Source organism: Notamacropus eugenii, chromosome 3 (assembly GCF_028372415.1).
Source record: "Notamacropus eugenii isolate mMacEug1 chromosome 3, mMacEug1.pri_v2, whole genome shotgun sequence".
In the NCBI taxonomy this organism is placed as follows: Eukaryota; Metazoa; Chordata; class Mammalia; order Diprotodontia; family Macropodidae; genus Notamacropus; species Notamacropus eugenii.
Window position 1 is genome coordinate 350,901,396 of NC_092874.1, and position 21,452 is coordinate 350,922,847.

Consider the following 21,452-nt stretch of genomic DNA (forward strand, 5'->3'; position numbering starts at 1 on the left):
GTCCTTTGTTCCTGGAATGACCTCTAATTTCTTTACTCTTAAGTAGCTTTTTTTCTCCAAGCCATCACTCCTTGCAATAGCTAACCACTCCTTCTTTCCATATTTCAATTCTGATGAATCAGTTCAACCCTATATTACATTTTATTTTTAATACATTTATTATCCATTATCATTAATCATACTCTGCCAAACTATAAGAATGGATTAATCTCATCATTCGTACCCTTTCCTATTTAAGTCCAGCTAAATTAAGTCAGAGAAATCAAGAAATCCTGCTGAGTGTTGAGTAAAAATTTATAATAAAAACCTAAACTGAGCCCTCTACAACATGGCAATCTTTTTACACCTCCTTAGTCTATTCAAAATCCCTCTCCCCAAAGCAGCTTTTTCAAACCTTTCTATCCCCTCTTCAAGACGAACAACACAGTGTTGCTGTGAGGATCAAATAAGAGAATATTTGTAAAATAAAATCACTTAGTACAGTGCCTGACACATAGTTGGTGTTACAAATGATTGTTTTCTTCCCCCTTTCTTTCTCCTCTACCTCTCCGTTCCTCTCTCAGATCAAAAAGTAGCTAGCTCTTTCCCTTGCCAAGATAAACCTCTTTAAATGTCTCCTGTTTTCTCCAGGAAATTGCCCCACTGTCATGTCCACTCTTTCATCTCATCTCTGTTTATCTACTGGTTCCTTTCTGCTACCTAAAACATGCTCGTATCTTCTCAATCCTTAAAATATACTTGTTTGCAACCATTCTACTAGCTGTGATACTTTCCATCATGGCTAAGGTCCTTTGGAAAACTATCAATGGTATGTGCTTTATTTCTCTCACATAGTTCTAAAACTTCTGAAACCTGGCTTCTGAACAAATGATTCAACTGAAATTTGCCTCTTCAAAATTATCAATGATATCTTAATTACTAAATCAAGAGGGCTTTTTTTCACTTTTTATCCTCGATTTTTGCACAATCTTTGACAATACTAATCACTCCTCCCCTGGGTACTCTCTCTTCTCTAGTGCTTTGTGATTGTTCTTTCTTGGTTCTTCTACATGTCTAGACTGTTTTTTCTCAATCTCATTCAATATCTTAATTTTGGTCATGCTTACTAAACAGGGTATGATCTAAGGATCTTCTCAGGATCCCCTTATCATCTCTCTCTACATTCTCTCATTGGACAACTTCATAAGCTCCTAATAGTTTGATTATAATCACTATGCAAGTAACATCTAGATCTATATATACATCCCTAGTCGTTGATGAGTTCCAATCCTACATCAACTGGTTACAGGACATTTCAAATTAGATGTAGCACTGACATTTCCAAGTCAACATGTCCAATAACAAATAGACCATTATCTTTCCCTTTAAACCTTCCTCTCTTTCTAACTCTTATGTTACTACTGAAGATGCCACCATTCTCTAGTCACCTAGGTTTACAAATACGGTGTCATTCTTGACTCTTCATTCAAATTCATCCTACATATGTAATCTGAGGTCTAGTTATCTTTTATAGATCTCCCCTTCTCTCCATTTATACAGTCACTGTTCAGGCCTGTCTCACCTGAACTACTGTAACAGTTTTCTAATTGGTCCAATAGACTCCAAAATAACTTGTAATCAGGAGAAACAGATTTGTGTCAAGACAGCTAGGAGCCACAGCAAATAAGACTGCTGGATCTGGATTCAGGAAAAAAATCCAGCCTCTGAAACAAACTGTATGGCCCTGAGACAGTCACTTAACCTCTGGTATGTGCCTCTGTTTCCTCATCTGTAAGATGGGAATAGTAACAGCATCTATCTCTCAGGGTTTATATTTATAAAACACTTTGCAAACTTTAAAGCTCTATGGAAATGCTAACTATTTTGTTACTGCTTCATTCTCATTATCATCATTATTCTAACGTGTGCAACCTCTCTGAGCCTCATTTTCAAAGAATGGGTAATAATACTGCAATCCCAACCTCACTGGGCTGTTGGTAAGGTGTGAAAGGCTAAAGAACTATATAATTACATTGTTAGCATTTCTTATATCTGGCATCAAGTATTCACATGCACTAATACATAATCAACTATCTTTAGAAGAAACTTCTATATTTAGATAATTGACAGACCTGAACAGTTTCCACCTGTACTATCCAATTCATAGCCATCATCAGAGATACTATGATACATTCCTGGAAGGTTTTTACATGTTCCAAAGACACAGATATTCTGGAATGAGCATTCATCAATATCTAAAGACATGGTAAAATATACATTATTACATGATTTGCCCGGAACAGATAAAATTTTGGTAGTAATATAAATTCATTGTATATTTTATTCATCTACTCAAATTTCTCCCCTACCTACTGCTAAACTTAATGATTTACCAGGAAAAATTATATTAGGATATTTTATCTACAATTAAATTTTAATATTAATCAGATACCAAAAATTAATCATGTCTTTAAAAAGGAAAGCAATTTTTGACTAGATCAAAATTAAATGGAAAACATTTAAAGGTGCTATGTTCAAAAATTTTTTTTAAAAGAACCTTTTAATTCTTAATTAGAAGTACTTAATAAAGCATTGGGTGCATAGAACATGAAAAGATATGGTAAGGGAATGAACAAATGCATAAAACAAAAAATTCTTTTGGGCAATATTTAAAATTATAAAGCATTATTTCTAAATTTAATTTTAATCCTTTTTATTGTATAGTTTGTTTGAGTTGTATTCAACCAGAGCAGGATACCTTTTGTACCTTAATAATTAGGTACATAAATCTTTTGACTGTGGTCATTAGAAAAAAGTTTTTGTTCCTAAAATCATACATGAGTCCCTCCTATCTCATAATTTCAAGTGTCTTCAAAGTATTTTTGTTTAATTGTAGCTAGAAACTCAGTTCACTGAATATTAATAAATATGAGAATATTTTTCTGTAGCTACATCAAAATTAGTGTATATGACATACGACGTAGTAACTTGTGCATTCATGTATGTGCATAGGTGTACACATAAGTAAAAAAGAGACTAAATTTTTCTAAAACAATTATCTTTATGTTCTTAGAACTTAAAAATAAGGCTTTCTTAAGTTGGCCATATGTTGAGACTAATAGAACCTCCTAGTCTTTCACAATAGTTTATTCCCAAAGGGGTTAAAAATTATTAGTTTTGGCCAAGAAATGGAAAATGAGGGGATGCCCATCAGTTGGGGAATGGTTGAACAAATTATGGTATTTATTATTGAATGTAATGGGATATGATGAGCTGGTGGACTTCAAAAAAACCTGGGAAGACTTACATGAACTGATGCTGACTGAAATGAGCAGAACCAGAACATTTTACATAGTAACAACAACCTTGTGTGATGACTAACTTTAATAGATTTATCTTTGCTTAGCGATGAAAGTATTGAAGACAATTCCAAAATGACTCAGGATAGAAAATGCTGTCCACATCCCGAAAAAGAACCATGGAGTCTGAATGCAGATTGAAGCATACTATTTGTTCTCTGTCTTTTTTTGTTTTGTTTCTTCTCATGGTTTTTTCCCATTGGTTCTAATTCTTCTTTACAACACAACTAATATGAAAATATGTTTAATATGAATATATATGTAGAGCCTGCATCATATTGCATGCCTTCTTGGGACTGAAGGAGGGGATATATGGGGAGAAAATTTGAAACTCAAAATCTTATGGAAGTGAACAGTGAAAGCTAAAAATAAATAAATAAATTATTTTTTTTAAAGAATGACCATTTTTAACTACAGCAAAATTAGCAGGTAGGTCCAGATCATGTTGAGTAGCTCACTTTGATAAAAAAAATCCAAAATGAGATAATATTTTGTAAACTGTAAGTCACTTTTCTATATATTTTATTTACCAGTAACTGAAACTGTATATAATGGGAATAAATTTTATAGTCATGTTTTCAGTCTGTCAACGAACAATTTAATTTATCAAGACCTGAAGATATAAGAATTATTTATATCATTTCATAAATACTTCCCCAAAAGAAGTGAAGCTGCTCCAGATATTGGGATCTTCTTCCCTGAAAAAGACTGGGGCAAAAATTGATAAAAAAAATTCCACTAGCTAGTTTCCTATTTAAAATTTTGAGAGGAAAAAAAAGATTTCTACATTGCATCAATATGCATTATGTATATAATTTAAAAGAAAATCCAAACCATTACTCCTTGGGAATAAAAATTGTATTCTAGGAAGTGAGAGACATCACAATTTAAAGCAAGAATGGGATTATTATTAGCCAAAAGGCACGATCCTGGATGAAACTCAGACAATCACATGACCAAAGGAAATATGAAGATACTACCCAAAATAAGTAGTTGAAATTTTGAAATATGTACTAGTAGTTGGTGTAGACTACCTTCCATTTGATGAAAAAATGTTGAATAATTTTTCTAGTAAGTAAAAACAAAACAATTAACACCACCAGCAAATGAGAATTGACTAAATGAAATAAAACAAAGCAAAGACAAGAAAGAATGAAGCAAATTAGCTCCAATTCAGGAAAATTTTGAGATATGAATGCTAGCTTCATCATTATTTACAATGCAAAATAATCCATGCTGGAATGAATGTCTTTACCTGCTTCCAGGTTGAGGTCATTTCAGCTGCTTACTGTGGCTTTCTTTATTACAACCAATCTAAACTTTCAAATGGAGTTGGGATACTACTGGCCTACCTTGGTAGAATTTGCCATCTGACCCTGGAGTGAAGCCCATCTCACATTCACAATGAAATGTAGCAGGGATATTCAAGCACGGACCATTCTCACAAAGATTGAAGTTTTCTGCACACTCATCAACATCTGTGGAAGAAAGGGACTTAATTACTATAAAATTGTCATGACTTTTCATGTTCATCATCCAAGCATATTTTTTCTTCTGTTTGTTCCTTTATCTAATCATTTATTCTGAGAATTAAGCTTATGGCACTCGGTATTTAAATTTTCAAGACAAACAATCCTCTCTAGAGGAGTTTTAAGGGATGTTTCTTATGCTTGCTATTTGCTCTCTTATAACCAATTTCTGTTATTGTCATTTTATTGATTAACAATAACTTTTCCCTAATGGATATTGTAATTAATTCAAAGTAATTTTGATAGTATTATAAGATGTGGCATTTATTTCTTTAAACAATTACCAAGTATGGAAATAAATTATGAGTACCTCAGAAATTTTAAGTATTGCAATACTTAAAATTATGGGTAAAAAAGTGTATATAATACATTATTATCACTTTATATTTTTTACATTATAATTTATATCATATATTTTATCTTATTATGATATTAAAAAAATGAAGACCGAGAGAATTCCCCAAGAGTGAGGCTTAATTAGATACTAGTAAAATGACTCTTATTTTAAAAGACCACCTAGGACCATAGGGTTATCGATTTAGAACTGGAAAAACCTCAGATATCACCTAGTCAAACTCCATTTTACAGATGAAGAAAGAACATCCCAAAAATGAGGGCTGGAGAGAGAGGAGGTAAAAGTGCAAGGAGTAGAAAGTAAAACAATACAGCAGGATTGTAGATTTAAAGAGGAAAGTAAAATGTAAGAAGGCTATAAAGGTAAGAGTCAACCAAATTGTGATCCAATGCCAAACAAACGCCTTTATATTTGATCTAAGAGGTAACCGTCATTGGAGCTTACTGAGGGTGACACACTTCCAAAAATTACCCTTTGTTACAAAGGTTCTATATATCCACATTGTTTATCAAGCATTATCCTTCCAATTTTATCTCCAACAAAATTATAAAAAGACCAAAACTTCTTTTGTAGTCTGATAGTATGAAATACAATTTTCAAAAGTATAGAGATGCTGTCATAATTAATGAAATGCAAATTCATTAAAACTATTTAACTCATCATGGTATTTCACACCATGTATTTTCTAAATCAATGGACAGTCATAATACAACTCATACTACAGGGATCTACAAATTTTTTTATATTAAAAAGGGATCCTCATGATTGACAAATGCTATAAGAACTCTGAATAACATGTCTAGTATTTTGTTCCAGTCATACCTATGTATGTATTCACAATAACTGTACCCACCTAGTGTAATAGCAATCAAAATAAGATCTTTTACTGTTTTTTTTTTAGCATAATCAAGTGCCTCTGATTGAATCTTACCTTTATCAATCAAGAGTCTTTATAAGGAGTAAAGTACAGAAAAAAGGGTTTCTTTAACTAGAAACAGTATATGTATTTGTATTCCTAATATGATTAAAGATCTTCCCCACCGATTAATGGGCCTGCCCACTAAGGGAAGGTTGATTAGAGAAGATTCATAGTAACACCCACAGTTTTTGTTAATGAGGCACTAGCTGTCAAGTACTGGGATGTCCTCTTGCTCTAAAAAAGGTATAAATACTCTGAGGGTGAGGTTTTACTTTGGGGCTTAGTTTTTGTAAGGTTTGAGTGCCAGAGGAGAATTGTGGGAAGCAGCTAAGGAACCCCTAGGCTTTGCAAACCCATATGTTGTGCTTCCCTCTCTGGCAACGATGGTCAGACAGCTGTACCTGTCTGGTTATTATGGTCAGGCAGAGGAAGCCATGTCTGTTGGAGCTTATTGGAAATGTTTCTTTAGCTAAAACCCAGAAGTTGATGCTTTCCTCTCTGATAATTGTGTATGTATGTATATATAGGTCAGATATGTCTATGCATGTAATGGTCAGGCAGGTTGGAAGCTATGTCTGCTGATTTATTTTTGATTTCTCCGAAATTTTGATTGTGATTTTCTCTATCTGTGCTTGATTAAAAGTAACTGTTAACCTCTTGAAAGCTGCTTTCCTTTTATGAATGCAGATCTAAGAACTCTTTGTAGTAGGCCCCACTATGTGTGCTGGGGTGATTACTGATACACCTAGTTAGTTGGATAATAAGAAAATACCATTAATTAATAATATGTTACAATTTTTATGGTTTTCAGAAAAGTAGGATTTAAAAAATTATACATGTTTTATGTCTACTATAAAAGTAAAAAAAACAAGCCTGTTTCTATAACTATAATTAAAATGCTCCTTAGTGTAGCTACTGTTTTATCTCACTGCATTATTTCAAAATAAGGGATAGCATGGAAAAATAGTTTACCAGTTAAAAGATGTTGGAAAATATATCTCTAAAATTTCACTAACCTAAGCAAGTAAAGCCATCTCCAGCGAATCCTTCAAAAGAAGCCCAGTGGTATGAAGTTGGTGTATTCATACCCTGGGCATTTATACTACATAGATGGGTTCCATTAGAACATTCATCCAGATCTGTGCATCAAGAGAAGAAAATAAAATATAAGCTGGAACATTTACAAACAAAATACTATTAAATTTGGCCTCAATTTAAACTCATAAATGTGAAAATGGTTTTTTATTATGCTTTGAAAAAGCATATTGTAAGTAAACCCATATAATGTACATAATACAAGATACCCCTAGAAAATTTATGAATAAATGCACTAAAAAATAAACTGTATGAAGTATAAATTAAGCATAAAAACTTAAAATAACAAAGATATTAAATTCTTCCTGTTCTATTATGAAGACATCTTCTAATTTTTCAAACCTTTTAATAACCAAGGTAAATTCCTAAGATTGGATTATTTATCTGCCCTATAATTTTCATTATATTTGGCAAAGGAGCTCATTCATTTCAATAATTTGTAGCATTGTTTAGTTGTTAACTGTTGTGATGTGAGTAGGAAGCAATAAAAAGTGGAGGATTGTGAGAACAGGTCAGAAGTTGGAAAAAAGATTAAAGGAAGTAGATGGATGAATGTGAGAAGGAATGTAGGAAAAGGATACGGGGGATTAGCAGTTTGATACACAAAGAATGGATATGGAGCAAAAAAATAAAATAGCAAACTCTACACCTCATACTTTAAAATGACAATGATGTGAGCCCTAAAGTTAAATAATTCACGTTTGGCAAATATAAGTAGGTTGCATGTACAAAAGACAACATAGGCAACAGAGTCAAACTGAATGATACCATGAATAAAAATAATGAATTTTTCTATACAGTTAATGTAGGCACTTTATTTGCGACTGAGGGAAATCAATGTTTTACTGTTCTTTCAAAGTGGTCAAGAAAACTGACACTTTAGATGGATTAAAAAGCATTCCTTAGGTTAAATATGAATGTGTCTTTAAAAATACAATCTAGTTCTTCACCTTCTAGATAGCAAAAATTTATCCAAATTTGGTTCAATAAAATATCAAGTGCCTTGTTTCTTTGCTTTAAATAAAATATTTTAAATTGGTTTGTCAGAGGAATTAGTCTATTTTTTTTTACCAAGAAGATAACATTAGCCACTTATTGCATGTTCAGATTAATGCACAAAACTTTCACTTTTCCTTGGTTTTGTTTCATTGAACTTTGAATCTTATTGATATTATGTTAAGATCCTGGAAAATATATTAAATATTTTTCATCATATAATTGGATTTATATTAAGTGCTGTCCTAACAAAAACTTTTCTATAATATAAAATAAATGTTTTCCTGTACTCTTGTGATTCAATATGCAGTTGAATAATAAACTTAACAGAAAGTCTGAGGCACAAATTATCTTACAATTAAATCTACCTCTTGGCTTTTAGGGAAAAAATTAAAAAGAAAAACAATGTTCTTATGCAAGTATGAAAGTTAAAGTGCATGCAAAAAGACTGCATAGAATATTATATTCTACTAAATGTGATTTTGTTACCCAATAACTGATACTCTTATTTGCATATTCATCAACACATCTGATACTATTTCCAATCCAACCTTCCCTGCAGCTACATTTGAAGTTTCCTTGGATATTTAAGCATGAAGCATGCATATTGCAGGTGTGTCATTACTCATCTACATCTAAGAAAGTAATAAGTGGTTTAAGAAAAGCAAGAAAATGTGATATGATATTGAAAATTTAAAATATAGTGGAAAGAGTGCTAGTTTCAGCACCTTTTGCATGTAGATTCAAGATGTGAATAGAAATTAGAATGACATGATACATATCTTACTGAAGCAATCAGATGCAAGTATATCCAAACTAGTCAATTACGTACATAGTATCTCAGCTAACTCATTCTGTGATAGCATCCTACAACCAAGTCAATCGTGATTTTTCAGAGGCAATATGACAGAAGGATATGGTGTAGCTTATTTATACTGTGGTATAGTTTTTAATCCCTGCCTATTTGTGCTTATCTAGTATAAGCAATTTAATAGAGTGCTGATGATGACAGTTCTCTGAAATGCAACCAGAAAAAATGAAATAATGGATACATGATCAATGCATACCTGTACATCCAATGTTTCCCTTCTTTTCTGAATAGCCCAATTGACAATGGCAAATGAAGGATCCTTTTGTGTTCCCACATTCTCCAAACATACAGATGTTAGAATTTAAGTGGCATTCATTCACATCTATAAGATTATATTTCAATTGTATTGGTTAACATTTACCTATGATAATCATCACATAGAATGAAATACCTTTTAAGTGCAACTAACAACTAATGTTAGAAATTAAGAATACTATTAACATTTAAAATATATTTTAAATATCCATTTTATGTAGCACAACCTTGCAAATATTTATTTATAAATTCATGAGATTTTTTTTGAAAATAAATGTCTTTCATATTTCCCAGATTGTATAGAGAAATTAAAATACATACAATACAAATACACAAATACCCTAAACACTTAACTCTTCCTTACTTTTCTCAATTTCACAATGATAAACAAGCTTTTAAAACAGAGGAGAGCATTTTTTAAATTGACTATTAAATTAGCATCCTCACTGAAGTCCTATTCTAATGCCAAACTTTAACATGAAGCCCACCTAAGTTCTGAAAGGCTGCATTGAATATAACCTCTGGCATATGCTAATAAGTTTGACAGCATACAAGGCTGAAAATGGTCCGTATACCTCTTTCTAGAGGAGTAGTCTAAAATTTGGGAGAGGAGCTCATCGCTACAGTATGTGCTCTTTGTCCGTTCTTTGGTTGATTTTTATTGGTCTTAAAAAATTAAGACTAGAAGAGTTAAGAACTGAATCAGAAGGATTTTGGAAACTTCAATAGAATTCTATAACATGATCATTTAAATTTCATTAATAGCTGAATATTTATATGATTTAATATTATCATAAAAGAGGCAGAATGGTTTAGAGAAAGTAGCTTATTAGCCTTTAAGCTGAAATTTGTTTGAGTCCCAATCTCAGAAACTTAACTAGATGTGTGATTATTGGGAAGTAATTTACCATTTTGGAGGCTCAGATCCCTCATCTGAAAGCAAGCATTTGTAAAATTCTTTCTTCACAATTGTGAAACAGGTAGTATAAGCACTTGCAAACTATAATGCAGTGAATAAACATTAGCTATTCTTTTGCCTGAACACTCTATTCTAACACAGAAGGACATATTTTCCATGTTCAATACATGAAGCTTTTTCTTTTCAAACTTTTTGGGAAACATTTTTTAAAATATGAACATTACACCATGAAACACTATATGTGTACATATATATCTATATACATATATATGTATATACATACATACACACATACATACATACATACACATACATACATACATATATGTATATATATAAGAGAGCTGAGAGGCAATATGGTACTGTTGATAGAATTGCTCTTGGAGCCAAGAAGGCATGCATTCAAGTCTTGCTTTTGACACATAAGGGCTGTGTTGATTCTGAGCAAGCCTCCTGACTTCCCAGTACTACAGGGATCAAAGATTGGAACTTTTCAAGGAGTTACTGATCTGAATTAGTAGATGAGAGTAAGGTTCCCTTACCAGGAAATCCCACACTAAATGAAATGACACAGCTCTCAACTTATATTATTTATAAAATGTATAACTAAACAGCTTGTTCTTCAAATACCCACCAATACATGTTTTCATGTCCATGGAAGCCACAAAACCATCATAACAGAGACAGTCATCAGTAATGTTAGTGCATTGGCCACCATCACAGATACCAGGACTTTTTTCACATTTATCACTATCTAAAGAAAAAAAAATTTGCCACAAACATAAATAAAAGTAATTTTTGAGAATACCAAAGATTACCTGTTCCCATTCCTTCTGTAAGATACAAAGTCCAGTAAGAGTGGGTGTTTCTTAAGAGTCAATACAAATCTATATGAAGTCCAGATCTCCAGAACTCCAATCCAACATTCCTAACTCTCAGACATTTCCAAGTGGATGTCCCAAAAGCACCTCAAACTCAATTTTTTTCTAAAATAAATTAAATACCCCTTCTCTCTTGCCTCCTGTTTGTACAAATCCTCCCTTTCTCCAAACTCCTATTGAGGGTATTGTCTGCCTTTTTAATCACCCGGGTTAGCATCTTTAAAGTCATTCTTGACTTTTTCTTCTTCCTCACCCCCAATATCTTCTCCCTTATGATTCTACTTCAAAAATGTCTATGATACCTGTCCCAGTCTCCGCACTTACACAGCCCCTATCCTCACCAAATCTCATTTGGAATAGAATGTTCTATTTGGTCAGCCTCCAGTCTATTTCCTCTCCAATCCTCCACACAAGATGTCAAACAATGTTCTTAAAATACAGATTTGACCATATCACTTAGCTACTAAAAATATTCAATGGCTTCTCTATTGTCCCAGGATATAATATAAATTTCTTAGTAGACAATGATTGGCACAACAGGGATCCCATTTACCTTTTCATTCTAATTTCATGTTATACCCCTTCATGCATTCTCTATTTCAATCAAACTATCCAATTATTTGTTTCCTATGCATAACATTATATCTTTCCACTTTTGCACAGGTGGTACCCAAGTCTATAATGCACTCTCCCCGCTTACCTCCACTCCTTAGGATCCGTATATTACTTCAAAATACAGCTCAGATACACACACACAAGCATGCACACACACACACACACACACACACACATAAACACACACAGCATTTGTTGATCCCTAGCTGTGCTCTTAGTAATTTTCCCTTTCGGAACTCCTTTGTGCATGTATTTGGTATTTACTTGTGTACATATTATAGAGTGCATGGTATTTGGAGGAGGAGATTGTTTCATTTTGTTTTTGTATTACCAGTGCCTAATACTTGCTTTGAATATAATGGCCATTAAATAAATGTTGGGATGAATTAAATTGATTAAAGTCAAATCTGCGAGTGAAAATTAACTAAGCTGGAGAAAATGCTTATGTTTTTGTTTCCTTACCTGCATAGTTTCTCATATCTGGCATCAGGGGAAAAACTTCACTGCAAATACATTCATAACTGCCTTCTGAATTAGTGCATTGGGTATCACAGCTTCCATTCATTATCCTACACTCATCAATATCTGGTAAAAGAAGATTTCAACTGTATTATTTGTCATCTCTTCTTCCTTTCAAAAAGGCTGTCTTTTAAAAGCTAATTATACAGATCATATTGAATGTTTACTCATTTATTTAATTATTCCAAGTTTCTATTTTCCTATACAAACTAGCAGCTGCTTTTCATATGGTATTTTTAACATTTCCCTCATTTCACAAAAATTAAGGAAATCAGAAACATAACTGGAAAGATCAGTGAAATAAAAAAATACACTCTAAGAAATTTATATCTATGACTCCAGAGCAAAGAAAGGAACCATGCTATCTTGTGGAGCAACCCCCTAATATTAAAACTCTATTTTTAGTTTGTAAATGCAAAGCAAGATTAAACTGCATCAAAATGTTTTAGTAATTGAACAAAAAACAGTTAATGGAGAAATGAGATACTTATTAAAAAGGGACTAAAAAAGATAGTGAAAGAATTCTCATTGTTTCTTATTAAAAACGACAACAATGCAACACTATACAAGCATGTTTATGAAATATCCTGAGACCTCAGTGACTTAGAAGTGTGATTGTTTTCTATGGCCCTCATTCATTTTTAATAAAAATAACTTGTTCTCTTTAGTGGCAAAAGTGTCTTTTACTGACTTGGGAAAAAAAGAATTTAAGGACACTGGCATGCCCATTTCTTACCCATATAGCCTTGCCTTTCTGGAATTGCTTCATATCCAGGATTACAAGCACACTGATATGGTCCAATCATGTCCACATATTTTCCATTTCTACATACATTATCACTCAGAAAACATTCATTTATATCTGCAAAAGAAAAAAATGGTATATTTCTATATAGTGCCTTTGCTCATGTTTTCTTTCAACAAAAGTACAGCCAATGTCCAAACCCTTAGATGTTCTGAATTATTATGTAGTTTAGGGTCAATGGTTATGGAATTTTGAAGACAGAGAAATCTGGAAGAATGTTTCGGATTCATACCCTATCTCCCTCACTGAATTTAGGGGGAAGTGCATTTGCAATGGACAAAAAAAAGATAGGAAAATACAAGAAAGTAGCATGCCTGTGTACAGGCATACAGTATTTAATGCTTCTTTTTTCTGAACTTTTTCCCTTGAGAAATCTTTCTGCTTATCATGTTAACTGACTATGGGATTAGGAAACACAATAAAATGCTGAGCATCCATAAGTTGTACCTATTTAAGACTCTGTTTATTGGTGACTGAAAAGATTAGTGTTTCAGAGTTGACTGATAGGAATTTTGAGTCCACAGACTCAAACAGCTAACTGGACCAAAGAGAGGAAAAGGGAGAATAGTTACTCTTACTGTGTTTCCTCTGATTTACTTTAAACCAATCTAGGACTCAAGAGTTCCAGATCTGGGCACACATACCCCTTTCCCTCACCTTCCAACATAGACCAATTAAGTGGAAGGAGTTTGGAGTGTCTGGAGGCAGAGGGGTTCAATTGTTAATTCTTAACAATTTTCTTTTCAAATAGGTGGAACCTTAGATTCTCTGTTTAAAAAAACTATCCTAAGCAATATTTCGCATCACTCTAGAGTCTAGATAAAGATTGAATCCAGGCAGTATAATCACATTAAGTCGTTCAGGTCAATAGTAGAGGGATATTTGTAGGCTTAGTGCCCTCTGGTGGCCCGTTGAGATAAAGCAGCCCTTTAGCAGTCAGATGAGACTACTTGGTGACTTGACAAGAAGGACACTTGGTGAACAATTTAGATATTCTCTTCCCTTGCTGTCTAATAAAGTGATGCACTGAACTTTTACAGAGTTAAGACAAGCAGAACACGCAGTAATGTGGATTGCTATTGGGACACATCAATGCCCTATGTATCACATACATGTGTGTGTTTCCATTTCTTATAACAACTGAAGACCAGCAAAGAACCTAAGTAGCAGAGATGAAACAAGATGCACATGCACAAAAAAGTTGTCCTTAATATATTTGTAATATTTATATATGTAACATATATAACATGTAAAAATAAAGTTCAATACATTTAAAAATTGTCATATGACGCAGGGAAAGGAGGAGACTAGGAATTTCTTAAATGCCTATTATGTGCCAGGTACTATGCTAAGCACTTCACCAATATCTCATATGATAGGTATGGAGGCAGAGCAAGGATGGAAAGGGATCATTTCTATGTATATGTGAGAGTGGGTGTGTAAAACATATTTGTGCAAGATCACAGGACTGTGAGTAAATTGATTCTTGAAAATAGTATCACATCTCTCTCTTTTCTCTTTCTAGAACTTTTGAGTTGGTAGATAGGTGATTTTTTTCTAATAAAGATATAATAACTGAAAATTCAATTATTCTACTGCCAGGTATATGAGATCAAATAAAACGAACTATAAAAAGCAATCTGAATATGGATGTAGTATGGCTAGATTGCAAGAATCTCAATTATGAAGATTCTTCTATAAATAGAAAAACCAGCTTTAGAACGAAAAGGGGTATTAGAGGTATCTGGTCCAACTTCTTTATCAGAATATGAGAAAATTGGTGTCCAGAGTAGTAAAATGACTTGCCTAAGGTAACAATGACTTTCCTCATTCTTTCTTCCTAAAACTAGGCCAAAACCAATCCTAAATTTAATCCTAATCCTAATTTAATGATTGAGAAATTTGCATAACAAATAATGTAGAATGTATTATAGGAATCCCCGTTTTCTGGTTACAACTTATTTATTTCTCTGGATATACACTGGGAATAAACTCACCCACACAATCCTCATGTGATGGTATTTCATGTCCAAGTGAACAATCATATTCAAAGTTACCTTCTGTGTTCACACAGTTTTCACCTCTACAAAGTAGAGAGTTATGTTCACATTCATTAATGTCTGAAAGGTAAATATGTTATCTATTAAGTGATTTTTAGGAAAAAATAATAAATGGAGAAAATGATCATCTGAAAATGAGTGAATATCAGAAATAAATAAGGAGATATATAAGTTTTCACTTGCGATTGGGCCTCTATCTTCTAATATAGTATTGGGAGAATCTAGTAAAAGTAAAAGTTTTAGTATAACTCAAAATTACTAAATTATTAAGTTTAGTAACTTGAGGGTAAAAGGTAGTGGGGAAGAAAAAAAGTATTAAAAACTAGGCAAGGAAAGCAGCACATACTCATCACTAACTATTGGAAGAACAGATTTTGTTTTCTTTCAGTGTTAATTTTCAGGTTTACTAAATGAATGCAAAATTTTAAGAACAGATAACTGCTATCTAACAAATATCCACTGAAGAGGTAAGATTAAGCATCAGTATAGAAATGCATAATTCACCGTGCCCTGAAAAGTGAGTTAAAATACCGCACAATTAGAGTTGCAATAATCCCAACTTGAAGGCAGGGAATAATTCCTATAAAATATTACAAATTTTAATACAAAACTGTGTGAACCTAGTTTGCTGATTTTAGATCTCCATGTGGTAAGAATTCTCTGACAGGCATGGGTCAAGATTATGAGTCTATGCTACTTTTGCTTCAAGTTTTGAGAGCAAGTCAACTATACTTACCCATACAGTTCTGCATCATCATGAACCTGCTTTCATAGCCTTCAAAACACTCACACTCAAAACTTCCTGGAGTATTAACACAAGTACCACTTCCACAAAGATCAGGGGAACTCTTGCATTCATCAATGTCTGATTTTAAAGAATTAAATAGACTGAAGTAAACAAAAGTTAAAGAGTGAAATTTCACTTTTCAGGGGGAGGTATAGTTCATTTGAAATGTTAAGGAATTCTGTGTCATATAGAACAAAGGTTTGTTCAGGTGACCAGCAGCAGAGGGGATCAGGGGAGCTGAGCCTGGGGTTCATTCCTCTTCCCAACTGCCAAAACTGTCACTGTCAACTGGCAGGAGCACTTTTCTTAGGATCAGAATTCTGGAACCAAATACATAGTGTTTTGCTTTTTCTTTTTAATAGACTTTATGTTTTTCTGGATTGAAAATGACAAAATGTTAAGCAGAAGGACAAGCTTAGCTGAGGTGATGACAAAGACATGTTATTATGAGATATTTCATCAAGCTTTTGGCAGATCCACTGTGTTGGTTGCCACAATGACAACTGAAATGTCTCCTTGACTGGGAGCAGTTGAAGACTTTTATGAGAAGTGGCATAAGAGACAAAGGGATATAGTCAAAGGGGGAGGAGGGGACTCATTTATCTGTTTAGTCATACCAATACAAAATAGCAGAAGTCTCATCTTCAAAAATAATGAAAATGAACTTTCTGTATTTTTTTTGCTGCTACAAATCTGTAATATAATTTGTAACACTATCAACTGCATTCCTTAAAAACGAGTTAGCATAATGAGATAAACTAAGCTGTAGCTACTGTATACACAGCAGAGAAAAAACTATACATAAAGACAATTAATTCATATTCCTGATCTGATAAAATATTGGTTAAATGAAATTCAACTTATGATCTTTATTTCTGAAAGCAGAAAAATCACTTGAAATGGATTCTGAATTCAGTTACTATAATATTTTATGTGTTAGGTTTAAAATCTCAAAGGATTTGATCATTAGGGCTTTTTTAAAAAATCTTACATGAGTAACATGCTTACTCTTTAAATCGACTTCTGACCACTCTTGCCAGGAAACCTTCATTTTTCCTTTTTATGTATTCATTTCTTCAGCAACAAACGTTGCTTAAGCTATATAAATAAAACATTGTCAGTTAAAATTAGAAAGTAAATCAGTTAACTGGGAAAACAATCTTTGTAGCAAGACTTTTTCATAAAAGTCTCATATCCTATAAAATATAAAAATTATTTAAATTTAGAAGTTAGATAAATGTTTGAAGGCCATGAACAGGAAATTTTCAAAGGAAGAAATCCAACTTATCAACCATCACATGAAAAAATTCTTCAAATAATTAATAATTAGAGAAAAACATATCTGAAGCTGTATCTCATACCCATCAGATTGGCAACATTAAGAGAAAAAAAAGACAATTGTGGAGAGGCTGTAGGAACACAGGTACACCTGTGCACTATTGGTGGGGTTGTGAGTTGGTTCAGTCATTCTGGAAAGCAATTGGGAACTATTCTCACAAAGTCACTAAACTTCATATACCCTATGGATCAACAAACATGGGTTTGTACCCCAAACAGATCAGATAAGAAGGAAAATTACACACACACACACACACACACACACAGATATAGATATATAAATATATATCTATATCTGTGTGTATATATATATATGTATGCATATGAAAATTGTGCAGTTATTTTCTGTTACAGCAAAGAACTGGAAAATAGGGTGAACATCAACTGGGGAATAGCTGAAACAAATTATAGTATATGAATGTAACAGAATATGATTGTGTTGTAAGAAATGATAAAAAAAAAAAAGTTGTACAAACTGATGTAGAGTAAAAATGACCAGAACAAAGAATATGATTTTTACAGTAACAAAAATTTATAATGAAAAACAGTTTTGAAAGACTTAAGAACACTGGTCAACAATTCCAGGGGATAGATGATAAAACATACTACCCACCTTGTGACAGAGAGGTTTGGAATGCAGAGGGAGACTTCACTGCAGTCAAAGTCAGTCAGTAAACATTTATTAAGCACCTTCTGTGAGTCAGGCACTGTGCCAAGAACTGGGGATACAAAGAAAGGTAAAAATTAGTCTGTGCTTTCAAAAGCTTTGCAGTCTAATGGAGGAGAGAGCACACAAATGTACAAACAAGCTATATAAAGGATAAATTTGAAATAATTATCAGAGTGAAGGCAAGTGAATTAAGGGGAATTGGAAAAGGATACCTATTAAAAGGTAGGATTTTAGCTGAGATTTGAAGGAATCCAGAGAAACCAAGAGGAGAAGAGGCAGAGGAAAGGTCTTCTCTTCACAGAGGTCAACCAGTGAAAATGCCCAGAGTCAACAGATGGAGTGTCTTGTGTGAGGAACATCAGGGAAGCTGGTATCACTGGATAAAAGTGTACTTGGGGGTGGGAGGTAGGGTGGATATAAGGTATAAGAAGACTGAACAGTCAAGGGGAGAGTTTAGGAGGTTATCAATGGTTTAAAAACCCAAAAGAGGATTTACATTTGATCCTGGAGGTGATCCACAGAGTTTATTGAGTATGTGGTCATGTCTGACCAAGCTCCAAGCCTTCACAGTGCCTACTTTAGCTGCCTTCATGGCCACTGGAACAAATTGTTTTCATCTGCCCATTCCACTGAGGGAACCCTGCCCTCCTGCAAGTGCCCACAGCCAGCAGGGTCCCCACCTCACTGCTATCATACTCACCAAGTATTCAAACTATCCTTCAGAGAGGGCAACTCCAATGGGCTGGCCACGTTGTTCGAATGCCAATTGTATGCTTGCCAAAAAGACTATTTTATGGAGAACTTGCATGGGGCAGGCGATCACATGGTAGCCAAAAGAAACGATACAAGGACACTCTCAAGGTCTCTCTCAAGAACTTTGGATTTGACTGTGCAACATGGGAGACACCGGCACAGGAACACTCAGCATGGCATGCGCACATCAGAAAGGATGTTGTGCTCTTTGAGCAAAGCAGAAGTGAGACAGCACAAAGTAAACACAGTATGAGCAAATTTGGGATATCCACCCCAAATATTCACAAGGACTATCTGTGCCCAACCTGTGGGAGAGCATTCCAAGCTCATATACCTCTGATTAGCCACAGTTGGACATGCTGAAATTTCACTTTATCATGGTGATGTCATTTTGGTCCTCTTTGAAGATGAAGGACAACAACCAACCAACTATTACTATCATAACTGCTTCATCTTCCAGTAATATAACAAAAAAAATTTAAATTAGGTTGAGGCCAATTATATTCTTAGGAAAATAAATCTTGAACTGTAGAGACAGCTTAGAAATACTGAAAGAATGAGCTACAGTCAACACATGGGTTGCTAGTCTAGTTTCATCATTATTATTAAGTTACACCATCAGTCTACTTCCTAATTTGTAAAATAAGGATATTGGATTAGATGCTCTTGGAAATTCCATTCTAATCCTAGTCTCTAACCATTCTTCAATTTAATTAATTCATCAATTCATTAACTAAAGACTCTAATGAAAGAAAACTGTTTCCAAATTGGAATATATTTTTCTTCCAAAATCTAGTAATTTTTCTGAAAACTCACCAGTACCAAACTATCTAAAATCTAAATAGTTTGTTTATTTTAATATCATCATTTTGAAAGTTGTAGAACAGATTTTTCTCTGTATTAGCAGACTTCATCACTTGAGAGATCACTAAGTGAGGGCTCCCTATACCAATAAAACTACAGATCTGGTGCAAAAAATAAACAAAAAACAAATAAATGAAATAGATGGCCAAGTGTTAATCTTGTGTTTGACTCTAGATCAGTCAATCAACAAACGTTTATAAAGTACGTGTATGCTATCATGTTGCCTCAATTACCATTTTCTTAAATGATATTTCAATGACCCTACATCTTGACTTAGTTGAGTTATTAGGAAGGTGCAGAGTTCAATATTTCTGCATTTCTGCACTTCCTTAGAGTATTATGATAGGTACAGTCTTCATAAATTAATAAATATAATGCTATAAAGAATCTTATTGTCCCATCAAAATTTCATTTGAAATGATCAGAGGTGAGGATAACAAAATCGTGTCAAAATCTGGCCTTAGAATCACTAGAAACTTCATTCATTTATTCATTTATACACACACACACACACACACACACACACACATGCACACATATATTTAAACACTTTTTTTTTTTTTTTACTTAATCAAGGTCACGTCTAAAATAAAAATTGGTTTTAAAAGAATATCTCATATTCACTACATCTTGCCATGAACGAACATGACAAATCTATCCATGCTATAATAATAAACCCAAGGAGATTAAGTGAAATTTCAATTTATATTTAATTTATAGATTTATGAAAAAAGACGCTGCACAAAAGCACCTTGCATATATAAAAATGGGTCCCCAAATTTGAATTTAGACTGCTAAAAAATGCATTTTGGTAACTGAAAAATCAGAACTCAAAATAATGTTATATCTGTATGCATGTTATCTCATTAAAATCTGAAGTTCACTGAGACTTACTTTGGAGACTTATCTATGGGAGTTGTTTTTTTAGAAAAATTACTTCACAAGTTTGTTAACAAACGTAGATTATTTAGAAGATTTTTTTATTCTCTGCTTTGACAATCTGGGTCAATAACAAAGCTTGTCAGTATATCAGATATGACCAATGTAATAAATCTTTACTGTTTATAATAGATCATTAAAATGTAATTAGAGTAGGGATAGAAAAATGAAGCTATGTAAATAAGCCTAGACTTTCTAGAAAATTCCATCATAAGAGTATTTCATCTAAATAAAATTAGACTGTTTTTAAGATAATTCTGCCAAAAATATTTTGATCTCATATCTCATTCGTTGGGTATAAGCGATTTGAAGAACCTCAATAATCTATGTAATTATTTAATTTCTCAACTTCATTTTGAATAATAGATATAGAGTTCAAAATTCCAGCTACCCATTTGAAACTTTTATGGTTTTAAACTCTTGAGTTCAAATCCAGCCTCAGACACTTATAGCTGTGTGACCCTGGGCAAGTCACTTAATCTTGTTTGTCTGTTTCCTCAACTGTAAAATGAGCTAGAAAATGACAAAAAGGACTTCAGTATCTTTGCCAAGAAAACCACAAAATAAGGTCACAAAAAGTCAAATGAGACTAAACTATAACATGGTTATTGTTCTTCATTTGAATTTTAAGTAAAGAATTAGAGTTTTAATACAAATTGCTTTACTATTTATTCTAATGTAAAATGGAGCCATAACCCCAAAAATGTGTCTTCTTATTCCCAAGGACAACCAGAAGTATCAAACTTTCCCATGATGTTTTTTAACAATGACTTAGAAAGAAAACTCTGAGAAGTCAGTTTGGGTTGGTTATTCCTAGGTTGTAAATGCCATAGGACATTTATGGACAATCCACTGATTTCCTCCTGGGAGCATTTTCTATCCAGGACAGCAGTAATATGTTTTCTAGAATCTAGAGCCACATACATGTGGCTTGTAGGACATAA

The 21,452-nt window shown here is 33.2% G+C and overlaps 1 protein-coding gene across 9 annotated transcripts in view; it reads right to left on the reverse strand.

Moving 5' to 3' along the window:
* LOC140496889 (fibrillin-2-like) overlaps positions 1-16,465 on the reverse strand; it is a 132,386-nt gene extending 115,921 nt beyond the window's left edge. For 2 of the 9 annotated variants that reach the window (XM_072597234.1, XM_072597231.1), the window contains exons 1-9: positions 15,894-16,309; positions 15,095-15,217; positions 13,029-13,154; positions 12,236-12,358; positions 10,912-11,031; positions 9,300-9,425; positions 7,158-7,280; positions 4,691-4,816; positions 2,112-2,234 (exon numbers count right to left, since the gene is read on the reverse strand). In XM_072597234.1, the coding sequence (XP_072453335.1) occupies positions 2,112-2,234; positions 4,691-4,816; positions 7,158-7,280; positions 9,300-9,425; positions 10,912-11,031; positions 12,236-12,358; positions 13,029-13,154; positions 15,095-15,217; positions 15,894-15,915 (1,012 nt within the window). In that variant the 5' untranslated portion in view covers positions 15,916-16,309. Of the gene's footprint in view, positions 1-2,111; positions 2,235-4,690; positions 4,817-7,157; positions 7,281-9,299; positions 9,426-10,911; positions 11,032-12,235; positions 12,359-13,028; positions 13,155-15,094; positions 15,218-15,893 lie in introns of all 9 variants that reach the window. The other 7 variants (XM_072597230.1, XM_072597229.1, XM_072597236.1 and 4 more) reach the window with 5 other exon arrangements.
* Between the last annotated feature and the right edge of the window lie 4,987 nt (positions 16,466-21,452).